This window comes from Antedon mediterranea, chromosome 9, assembly GCF_964355755.1.
Source record: "Antedon mediterranea chromosome 9, ecAntMedi1.1, whole genome shotgun sequence".
Classification (NCBI taxonomy): Eukaryota; Metazoa; Echinodermata; class Crinoidea; order Comatulida; family Antedonidae; genus Antedon; species Antedon mediterranea.
The window spans coordinates 8,890,161-8,902,665 of NC_092678.1; the positions used below are offsets into that span (position 1 = coordinate 8,890,161).

The 12,505-nt window shown below is 31.9% G+C and overlaps 1 protein-coding gene across 1 annotated transcript; it reads left to right on the forward strand.

Annotated features, from left to right (window-relative positions):
• Positions 1–4,954: 4,954 nt before the first annotated feature.
• Positions 4,955–8,912, forward strand: LOC140059145 (tomoregulin-1-like). The gene is made up of 5 exons (XM_072104985.1): positions 4,955–5,126; positions 5,920–6,030; positions 6,393–6,539; positions 7,227–7,325; positions 8,105–8,912. Exons 1-5 carry the CDS (start codon positions 5,090–5,092, stop codon positions 8,362–8,364), a joined length of 654 nt encoding a protein of 217 aa, XP_071961086.1. The 5' UTR covers positions 4,955–5,089; the 3' UTR covers positions 8,365–8,912.
• Positions 8,913–12,505: the final 3,593 nt, after the last annotated feature.

Below are 12,505 nucleotides of genomic sequence, written 5' to 3' on the forward strand. Positions count from 1 at the left end.
AATTTGGCATAATTATTAAATGTTCTGTGAGTGACTCAAACGTCCTAAACAATAGTTGGTCTAGAATTAAAGGAAATGAGACAAATATTACATAGGCACAGAAATGTGCTATATTTCAGATCAGTCGTCGTAATGGTCAAGATAGGCTTTTAGTCTGTTTTCCAGTCGTCGTAATTGGCCAATATAGGTTTTTAGTCTGTTTTCCAGTCGTCGTAATTTGTGAACCATTTTGATTCATTAGATTTAGGCCTAACGATCGTAAAGTTGAACTCACAATTTTTAGAGAATTTTATTTTATTTTTAATTAAAAAAACAACATATAATCCAAGACAATGGTTCAGTGCCCTGTGGAGTGCTAAGACTATCGATTTGGGTCTCCATACTACACTTTGAACATATACAAGTAAAAATAAAAAATACATATAGGATATTAAATTGAACAAGGCCATATACATAGCTGCAGTCGCGTGTTCAAGTTTGTGTTTACCGACCAACCGACCGACCAACCGACAAACCAACCGACCGACATAGTGAGCTGTAGAGTTAAAAATATCATAGTGTCAAAACCGAACAATCATAACAAATATTAAAAACATATATCATTTACAGTTAAAATGGTTCATGTGTATAATTATATTAAAGATGCCTGCTAGTCTACAAGATCGGAGAGCTGTCACAAATGTGTTAAAACTAAATAAAGAATGTTCCCTAATATAATTAAGAAAATATTGCCATGCACGGGAAAAATTAGTATACAATGAATATTTAAAAGAATTTGTTTTGCCATGTTTGTGTTTAATGATGTATTGTCCCTTTGACCAATTCCAACAAAATTTTAAAAAAAAAACGATTTCGAAAAAAGTGGGTCATTTTGACGTATCATAATAGTTATTAACTTTCACCAAAAATTAGTCGAAAAAAAAAATCATTTAACTGAAATACAGACGTTTTTTTGTTCAAAAAATAACTTTGACTTCCAGTCAAAGTTTTCGATCAAAACATATCTCATAATGCAACGCGCTTGTTTGGCTACTCTGTAAACATAATCATAAAATTTCCTCGCGATCACCTTCTCAACCGTGACGAGTTGTAAACAATCTTAATTAGCATCATGCATAATGCATACTCGTGGTTTGAAATCTTTGTTTACTTTCGCTCGCGACGATTTTCCAGACGAAATGTAATCAAATTAATTTACCTGTTAATTACGTAAACTTGTTTTTAGCTCGAATTTTCGACTTAAAGTGAATAACTTTATTATTACTTTGATATGGCCAATTTAAATTTAGAATATTTTGACCTTCATTTTTTGTGTTTCAACGAAAAATACATCTTTAAAGAAAACTGATTCAGTATATCTTGGATTAAAATCAACCAAATCATGAATAAATATAAACAGATAAGAAAATACACTCTCTGGTCGATAGATGGTGGTATATGTAAATGTTCGAGCTGCTTCTCAAAATCCACAAAGTTTTGTGATCATTCGAAGAGGTGTGTTTATAATAATAGTCTGTTCTTATATAGCGCATATAAGCAGGCTCTCAATGCGCTTAATGCTATTAATATGCAGGACCCCTAGTATATCTAACACGTGAGGTATATCAAACATTTACTGTTTTATTCGAAACGTGATTGAAATACATTTTTGAAGTAACCCTCAACCCAGTCTTCATCTTATAGACCTATGTATTATGTAACTATTATATTAGGCTTATGATATAAGGGTCGCGTCATCACGAAAGGAGCCTTGTGTCGCAAAAGCTATATTGCTATAATTAGCTTTGAAAGTTGGAATAGTCAATTTTGACTGAAAATAATTTTTTTTTTTTTTACATATTCGACATATTCAACTATTATAGTTTACTTTTCCTTAATTATTAAAACTTAATTTTGTTCCAAAATACATAAATTTTGACGTTTTTATAGACAATGTTGTAAGGTTTTGTGTGGAATTCTGACGATTTCAGTCGTAAACGGCCAAAAATCTACCCTATTTTTCAATCGAATGTTCTCGGCTTTCCAACATTAGAAACCCGTCACAACTGGTATGGTTTTAAAGCTTGAAACGTCATCTTTCAGAATATCATGAATAAACATTTGTATTTGCAATCATAGTCCAATCACAATCACTTTTATAAAGGCTTCGGCCTTAGATACAGCCAAACAAAAGGGACTAATCGCGTCCTCTGATTGGTCAATCACATGTGAGCATGCGTAGACGTATTGTTTACTTCCTTGGTAAGCTGTTCGCACGAGGTTTACAGTGTGCTACATTATTGTCCTACTTTCGTGTTATAATTTACAATCTTTTAATAAACTATACTATAATTCTTTTGCATCATTCGAATTAGTAGTTTGATATAATTAATAGAAATGTCTAATTCTGATAATGAACGATCGGAAAAAGTCATAGCTGACGCTTTAAATGCTGGCCTTCTTGCTAATGCTGACGATGCGGCCCGGCCCCTGTTCAGCGACTAGGCCTACATACATTCAGGATTTTTTTACTCGGTGAGGGGCTAAAGAAAATGGGGTAAGTGAAGATGATGATGAGGATACTAAAGACTGGATGGGGATAGACGAAGATTCTTACGGCGAGGATAGTTATTGAAAACGAATAAGAATGTGTAAGAATTTGTATAGGCCTAATCATGATCTAGAGTAGAAGTGAGTTATGTTAACAGATTGTGTGCTCAAAATAATCCATTAATCAACATAATTATGCATTTTTAATTGTTGATTTTATATATGAAGATGATAATAAAATTGAAAGAAATTAAAGTGTAATCTTTATTCGTATTCATTCTTTAAGTGTGTAAAATTTCATGTAGATCCATTAATAATAACTAATGGTATCCAAGGAGAATGTGTTGTGGATATTGAATAGAACCAATGTAATGGTCCACTGAACTTCAAAGGCTGTTTTCTAATTGTTGATAATCTATTGAATTCGGAAGTGCTTTGTTGAAATCGGGTCATATCTTAATTGCCTTGAAAGAAATATAAAGCAAGTTACATATTTTTGGAAAGCTTAAAGAATGGAGATTAATATTATAATAATAATAAAAAAATTTTAATTTCAACACAAGGCTCCTTTTGTGGTGACACGAATTAAATTTCATTTAATGATTGTTAAAAACCTTCAAACAATTATTATCAAATACATAATATTCAAGTTACCACATAAAAGCGGTGACATGTATATGTAACATGTATTAACTACAATTATCAATTTATCTTATTTTCCTGTTTAAAAAAAAAATAAATAACATAGATTAGTAAAACCTATATATATTAAGCAGCAAAAAATATAACAATTTATTTGTGTCAGGAAAGATTTTGAAACAGTATGAAGTATATAATCTTACTCGTAACTCTGTTGGCTGGAACTGCTAATTCAGAAAGTTTGTAACAATCTTTTATCTTACTGTATTGTTTTAAGCTAATTAAAACATTTAGTATGATTGTATGTCATATCTTTATGTTGTTTATATTATTTTAATGCAATGTGTGCTGGACTCTGTATTTTATGGCTACAAAGATTAGATACATTGTATGGGTAGTATCAGGGAAGAGTGAATGGTAGTATTAACTTTGTTTAAGTGATATTAATTAATAATGAAGTAACATTACCCTTTATATAGTACCTTTACAATGATCAAAAAGTAAAAATAACCAGATATGATTCCAATAATTCAATCTGTAACTGGATATAGATTGATTACATATCATATCACACGTAATAACTATCGTTAAGTTTGTCAGAATGACACCATCTGTGAGAATGGAGCAAGTTGTGTAGGAGCACTGCGAAGTACAATATATACTTGCCAGTGTACATTTGAGTGGCAAGGAATAAACTGCAATGAACCTTTAATACAGTTCAATATTCGAAGTAAGTACATTTTATTAACATTATTTAAATACTTTACAGTTTTAATAAATAATGTTATCTATTTTTTTTTTAATATGCCTTTTCAATGATACATAATAGTTATACACTTTGACACAAAATTAAATCGCGAAAATATATATACCAAAATACTGTAATTTAAGGCAAAACATAATTGATTTTTGGCTAAATATATCTGTTTACTTCTTATAAGTGAAATCAATATCTGAGTTTTTCTATCTAATTAAATAACTTTATCACAAATTCAAAATGGCCTATTTAAAATCTGATTTTAATAATCTTCTTGCGCTGTTCATGTTTTCGGAGACAATACATTTTTAATCATTGCTGTACCATTCTATTCCGCACTTTTAACATTTACATTTATTTATAGGTGATGGTTTTTGCGGATACAATCAATATGAAGACCAAGGTGTTATAGAAAGTCCAAACTTTAACAACTCTGATACGTACGAAAACAATCTGGAATGTTACTACCTTGTTCGTGTCCACAATGCTCAACAAATTACATTTACAATAGAATCTTTTGAAACAGAAGTAAGTGGCTTACCCTTTTAATAATATAATATACAAGTTGTTGTATTACCGACGAATTACCAAGATGTAACATGTTTCAAGTTCATGATCAGAGGCGTAGGCCGGTTGCTTTCTGGGTTGGGGCGATGGGGGGGGGGGAGATGTGAACACAGTAAATGTGAAACTACGCCCCTGATTCTTAGGCCTACCCCTAAAGGTCACGTCATGTCAGTGCAGCCAATATGTAAGGCGCTCTCTTATCTGTCCACACGTCAGTGGCTATGTTAACTAGCACACCGGAGCAACCTCCTACTCTTCCCGAAAGATTACTAGGCTTTGTTACACTAGATTCTCGTACGGTATTAATGATAATAGTTTGCTACATCTATTTCTGTTTCACATGACTTACTGTACATATTTCCTGGAACTTGAAAAACACCTTTTAACTCATAAAATAACTACAATTACAATCAAGACACTAAGAACTTAAATGTTTTATCATTATATCAATTGTAGATTAATAAAGATTATCTGGAGTATGGGCAAGGATATTCCAAGAGCAGTGATTATTATTTTCTGGAGGGTAATATTTCTTCCGCTACCACCTTTACTATCAATGGAAGCTACGCGTGGTTTTACTTTTTTACTGACTTCAATATGCAGAGAGGCGGGTTCTTCATCACGTATATAGCAGGTAAAATGGTCACTATTAATATAAAATGTTGTATTAAAGATGTCGATGTAGGCCTACATTTTGATCTTATTAATGATGGGATAGTGATTTGTCAGCAATTAATATCAAAATATACATCTTATTGATATTACAGATTATAACGAGGACAGCTATGGTATAATGTAAGCCTGGCCTATAGTATTGAAAGAATGCATTTATGAGTTATCTGGTATAAATAATTTTAAGAGGTGAAAATATGACTTTTCATCTTTCCCGAATGAAATTATTTGTACCATAGCACGAATATAAAAACATTTATTATTTGTGTTTAGTATGTTCATCGTCACTCGCGACAGGGAGATCGATCTTATTATCTAATTATTATCTTATTATCGTGGAGGTCACCAGTAGTTCCGGGTCTTCAACCGGTTAAGAGTGATTCACCACGCTCTCGCTGGAGTATGCGCAAAGTAGCGTTGTTATGGTGTCGTGTCGTTATGGGGGTTGGGCTGTCCGGCTTCATCCGGGAAAATAAGGTGATTGATAGGGAACATACTTTTTACCATGTGATCCACAATCTTCCAATCAAATAACAGGAGCTCTTTAAGTAGTAAACCAATACTAATTGTTAATATATACTGTATCATGACTATTTTGTAATATTTACTTAACATTTTTTGAAAACCTGGACAGTTATTTTAACTCCCGTCACGCCATCATTGGCCTAATAGTTTAAATTTATCAATCTCGATCTAACTAAAACTTATTATTTAATTTCACAAGACTGTAAATAAACCACAAAATGACTTTTCAGATATAAATGAATGTGGATCCAATCCATGTGAAGCTGGTGAAATATGCACTGATGGAAATGGAACGTACACGTGTACATGTCCAGAAGGCACCCAAAGACCTGGATGTACACGTAAGTGCTCAACCACAGATTCTAATATGCAGTACTTATTTTATAGTTTCGCATGCGCTTGCACACGGTTAGGCTGATTGTATTGTAAAAATTGTCTAGTTAACAGTAGGCCTAATTATTAAATCGAAGCTATAAACCTCCCGAAAAGAAAGGAGGAGCTTTTTAAACACCGAGTCAAAGCAGGGAGTTGTAAAATAAGTCCCTGGTCAAAGTTACGCTTACTACAGTTTCTCTTGTTGCCAAAATCGGAATCCGACACCAATTTAAAAATAGCTTATCATTAATTTTACTGTTAATATTAATGTGCGTATACATATTATATCAGTGACGTCAGTAACTGATTAAATGCATAATTATTTTAGCCTGTACAAGTGAAGGATGTCATAATAGATTGCGATTGAAGTGTGCAAGTGATGGAAGAACTTATCGAAACAGATGTTACCTGAATCACGCCGCCTGTCTTGATCCTACTATCAGGATAATATCACGTGGACCATGTAGAAGCTTTGGTAAAACGACAGGCAGATAGATAATCATTTTCCTCTGGAGTTATATAACAAACTGACATTTTAAATAAACACAACAAAATTCTATTTTAATACCATTGAATCAGAGACATATATTAAATAATTGTGCATCATTCCCATGTTTACGATATCATGCAAAGGGTAGAGAAAAGAAATGTAGCGCCCTCTTAAAGATGTGTTGTCCCCCAAAAACATGAAACATGAAGATTAATTAATTCAGACTTTGAATATTTTATTTTGTAGTTTTAATAAAGGTAATCACTTCCATAGAAAAAAAACGAAAAATATAATGTGTTCACTTGTAAAATAACAAAATAAATGGTTCAATTCAATCAAAAATCTATTAGTAGCAAATTTGACAATTTTTTGCTTTAAACTACATTTTTTTCAGGTAAATACATTTTTTTTCTCGATCCAATTTTTTGTCAAAATGGGTACGTAACTATTATGTTACATTAAAATGGAGTAGGCCTATTCAACAAAAATTTGTTTTAAGAATTATTTTTTCAGGGCGACAATACATCTTTACGTTAAAAAACATATACAAACTGCATTTACTTCTCTTGCCAGATGCTAATTTTAATGGAGTATGCCATTCTAAAATCAAGATAATTTAATAATCGTTAAAGATAATAAGACATATGTTCAAAAATACTTTTCTTTCTCTAGGTACATTTGAAGTAATAGGAGGCCCTCGCATTTGTTTGGGAATAGAAGACAGTAGTAGTAGTGAAAGTTTTGAAAGAACAATTTGTCCACCCACTCAAGGTAATTCGGACTATGAAAATGCCTTTATCTGCAAATAATTTCATAATTAAATTATTTGTACCATTGCATTATTTGTTTGATAACACACTTAATATGATAACAGGCGAAACATATTCTAAGGCCTAGCTATGACTACATGGGCTTGGTTAGACTACATAGGCCTAGTTAGACTACATAAGCCTAGCTAGACTACATAGGCCTCACTAGACTACATAGGCCTAGTTAGACTACATAGGCCTCACTAGACTACATAGGCCTAGTGCACCTGGCAACTGAAACTGATCTGATGCAAATTCTGTTTCTAGTTCTTTTATAATTTTTCCCATTGATTAATAACAAAAATTATACGATCTGAAGCTAATTTTAAAGTGCATACATATCGCTCGATAAAAACGGTTCTAATTTAATAGTATTTTAACAAGAAAAATAGATGACGCCGCACAATATGTTTTTTAAATGAAAAAATAGTAGGCCTATCACACAATACAATGCGTCTAATACTACCGTCAATTGAACGCCATGTGATCCAGTGACAAGCGTCTAACAGTCAAATGACAAGAAATATTTAGGTGATGTGTTATATATTTTATTATCATATTACCTAATGTTTGTTGAGATATCTATATTAGTCTATTTAGAAGATTTATTTCAGATTTGACTCAACAACGTTAAACACTGCCTTTTTATGTTAGATAATTATTACTTATGAAGCATCCATTCATTGTTTCTTATTGACATTGCTATTTTTATTATTGTTGCTATTGTTATTATCATTGTAGCACCGACGAGTGAAGCAACAACTGTGAATGATATGCCTACTACCACAGCAACTGAAGCAACAACTGTGAATGATATGCCTACTACCACAGCAACTGCTGCCATTGTATGTCAAAATGAGTGCCCTCTTTCATTTGAGCCCTTGTGTGGCGGTAATGGTGTTAAAAACACAACTTTTCCAAATATATGTGTATTGGAAGCTATAAAGTGCAACAATGACCCAGAATTAACTGTTATACACGAAGGTGAATGTATAGTTTAACGCTGACAACATATTACTGTATGATTTTTATTCATTTCTATGTGTGCCTATTATAGGAATATATCAATGAACATTTTTGTTTAATTAACGTTAAAATATTAAATCAAGTATAAATTTATTCAACCATATCAAAATAATAAATTCTAAACATGTGTACAAAAATATTGGCGAGGGCGATTATAAGAGAGAAGCTCGTTTTGCGGTCACCACCCATGGTGCTGAGACACTACATAACATAGTGATACTATTATTATAAACTCGATTATATTTCTTTTGAAATGAAAATAATTAATTGTTATTAAAATAGTCTATTTTAGGTAATCTCAACAATAACTTATTTACTGACACTTTAATAAAATCTATATAGTATACAGTTTTTCTTTTGAATAAAACTAAATAATATTCTCAATATTTCTATTTTTTAAATATAATAATACCACATTTATATAGCGCCCTTTTCGTGAGTAATCATGCTCAAGGACGCTTTACATAGTACTAAATGGTAAATAAAAATAATCAGTAAATATAGGCCTACCATAACCAACCAACCATCCCAACCTCGCTTCGCTCGCGTACCATCTAGGTCGTGCCCACAGATGGTTCTCGAATACACAGTAATTTCAGGGTAAAAAATCTGCCGATTTCAAATGCACGTACCGCAGGACTATAATAATACATTGTCGTTTACAGAAACGAATAAGTAGACACAATGATTTATGTAGTCAAACAAAATTAGCACCCTGGGAATTACTTCCGAAAGAGAAACTTACCACAAAATAAGTCCAAATTGTTTATTCATTTAAAGAAACCCAATTAGGGTTGAGGGATTGGAAAGAGGATAGGTACAAAGAAGAACAATTTTTAAATATATTCTTTATCCACATCAGTAACGAAATATTGTTTTCATTTTTTATAGGCCTATAAATAATATACCACTAACGGTGACTAAATATAGTAAAACATTTGCGATTTAATACTTTGTTAAAACTGTCACTGTCATAGTCGATTGAAATAGTAAAGTACATGTAACGATACACCACTACGACGTTTATATTTTTTGTAATTATTAATTAATGCAAACGTTGAGAAGCAACTGTCAGTAATAAAGTTTATTTGTATATTACGTGTGTATATATCTAACAGTAGAGCCTACCCATAATCACAGTAATAAAGTAAATACTAACAGTATTCACAGTAAGAAATGTTTGTATATATCTTTTTACATCTAACAGTATTCACAGTAAGAAATGTTCGATTCAAATGACAACCAAAAATGGTTAATAGGTAGGTATTTGCAGTACTGTATTGTCAAAGTATTGCAAGTTTATTCTCCAAGGGCTCATAAATTTACCTACTTGTGTTAAACAAAACTGGCAGACTGAGAGATTGGAATGTTCCATTCATCGCAAATCAATACATTTGTAAAAACGTAAATTAAATCTATCAAAATAGTATTTTTTAAAGAAAATCGGCCTGTCTTCAACATTATGATACTGTACTCGAGCAGTTCAACCGGTTTTCAGCTATTAAAAACAATTATCGTAGGAGGAGATAGGAAAATGCGAAGCGTCCTCGTATTATTGTGTGCGGGTATTTTTCAAGTTGGACATCCATTAGACAGTGTATACCACGATCGAAAAACACCCCTATTTGGGGCAAATCGTTGAACCTAAATTCGTTTTAATTGTCAATAACTAATTATCTAACTCAATTTAATTAGTAAACAGGGTTACATCAGGTGGTTAAAATCAGTACCGAAAGTACGAACCAACTTTATATACCATCGAGTAAAAATTCTAGAAGTAAGGCGCGATTTACCGAATTTTGCCCTTACGTAAATCTATATATAGATTATTACCCCGGTCATTATTTGGATGGTTGGTTATGGTAGGCCTACATTTACTGATTATTTTTATTTCTCTCATAGGCATGTTAAGTAGAAGTAAGTAGACTAAACTATACCTGGACATGTATATCAACCCATCGTGATTTCATAATTTGATTAAGAAATATAAGTCACCGGAACAAGACGTTCGTTCATTTGAATTGTTAACAAAGTTAAGGTCAACTGGGATAAACCACCAAGGTCATACATTATGTAAAACATAACAATATGATAATATTACAACAACGTACTTGACATTGAAACTGAACGCTGAATTTAAATGTAACGTTTAAAAACATAAACTACGAATGAAACTACTGTATAATAAGAAGGAATGTACTCGGTTTATTGACATTTTATAAACTTTCGAATAATAGTTTTCGCTTAGGGTCATCGCTTAGGGTCATCGCTTAGGGTCATCGCAAAACTACAGAACTATGCCTGATTTTAAGTAGACGATTTAGTATTATAAATGATTTGTTATAGTTTTTAAAAATGCATTTTAAATATTTAACACTTTTTTTATTTGGACACTGACACTCATTGTAATGTTGGGGTTATTAATGAATATGCCGTGCTTGTATTTTTTCTTCTGTCTGAATTCATGTTCTGTCTTTGACTGAAGAAGGTGTCATGTGTAATGAACATGCTGTCTTGCCATAAATAAAATGAATTACATAATTCTTATTTTTCGTGAATAATAGAGATTATCCACCACCTACAGTATACCTAGTCAAAGTCAATTTTGAAGGTTTATATCAACGTCACTATTAACAAGGTCATATACATGGCTGCAGTCGCGTGCTGAAGTTAGTGTTTACCGACCAACCGACCGACATAGTAAGCTGTAGAGTCGCGTTGCCCGCAACTAATCCCCATAAATAAATCGAATTGCATAATTCTTATATTTCGTGAATAATAGTGATTATCCACCACCTACTATATACCTAGTCAAAGTCAATTTTGAAGGTTTATATCAACGTCACTATCAACAAGGTCATATACATGGCCACAGTCACGTGCTCAAGTGTTTACCGACCTCAAATCGGATTAGCTTTTTGCAGCATATGTGCTCACTCAGTTTTGTTTTTATTTATTTCCAAAATATAGTATAATTTACTGGCTGAAATTCAAATAACAGCGAACAATTATGGCTATGCAGAGCCCATGTGTTGCGATTTTAATAATAAAACTCTCTTCAAAATACACAAAGTAAAACTGAGTATTATATATTATTAGAATTGACAGTAGGAAGGTCCCCTGAATAGGATGTCCTTGTCCAAATATCAATTTGACGTAATATAGTTCGCATATTTGACATACAGTACATGTGTCATTTATGAAAAATGTTCTGTATCAAAATGTAATTTTCAGGTCCGAGAAATAAAAAAATATTATCAGGTAATACGTCATCTGATTTCATTTTATTTGTCTTGTTAAAAGGGTAGAACGCATTTTTTTTATATTAAATTTGTATTTTTTCAAAAATTATAATTCATAATTTTGGACATTGACATTTTGGTAGCTAAAAGAATTATTGTTATTTATTTGGCAAAAGTTCATAAAAGTACATTTCACAATTCATCTTGCCAGGAGCAAGTAGGCCTAATAGGCATGAGCCCAAACAGAAAACTGCTCTTACTCCATCATTACTTATAAAATACAAAAGTAAGTAAGCACAAATTAAGTAAAAACAAAACAAAGTTATAATGATACACCAATTAAAAATAAGGTGCATTGAATAAACAATTACAACTTAATATTTTGAGATCAAATGTTTGGAGTTGGGCTTTAACGTCTGAAATTGTGGCACATTGTTTAATTTCATTGGGAAGTTGCTCCCATAATCTAGGGAAAATAACAAACGATGAATTTAAAAATGTATTGGTCTTAGCCTTCCAATGTATTAACCGCCCTTCACACCTCTTACTTGATTTCACAAACTCATTAAAGGATGAGGGACAGAGGCCATGTATTATTTTAAAACCAAATGTGAGTCTAAACACTTTAAATATATCTTCAAAAGTTAAAATATTCTGACGTTCTTAATAATAATAAATAATTATAAGATTATCCTAAAACATAATTATACTTCTTCCAATTACTAAACAGCGGAGGTGAAAGCTGGTTTTATTGATTATTCGTTTACACAAATATTTAATGCAAACTAGTAATAGATGTATTGTGGTCAGGTAGAAAATTACTGTCAAATTGTCACGTATGCTTTGCTTACCGTCACGGGGGCTTAGTAACTTA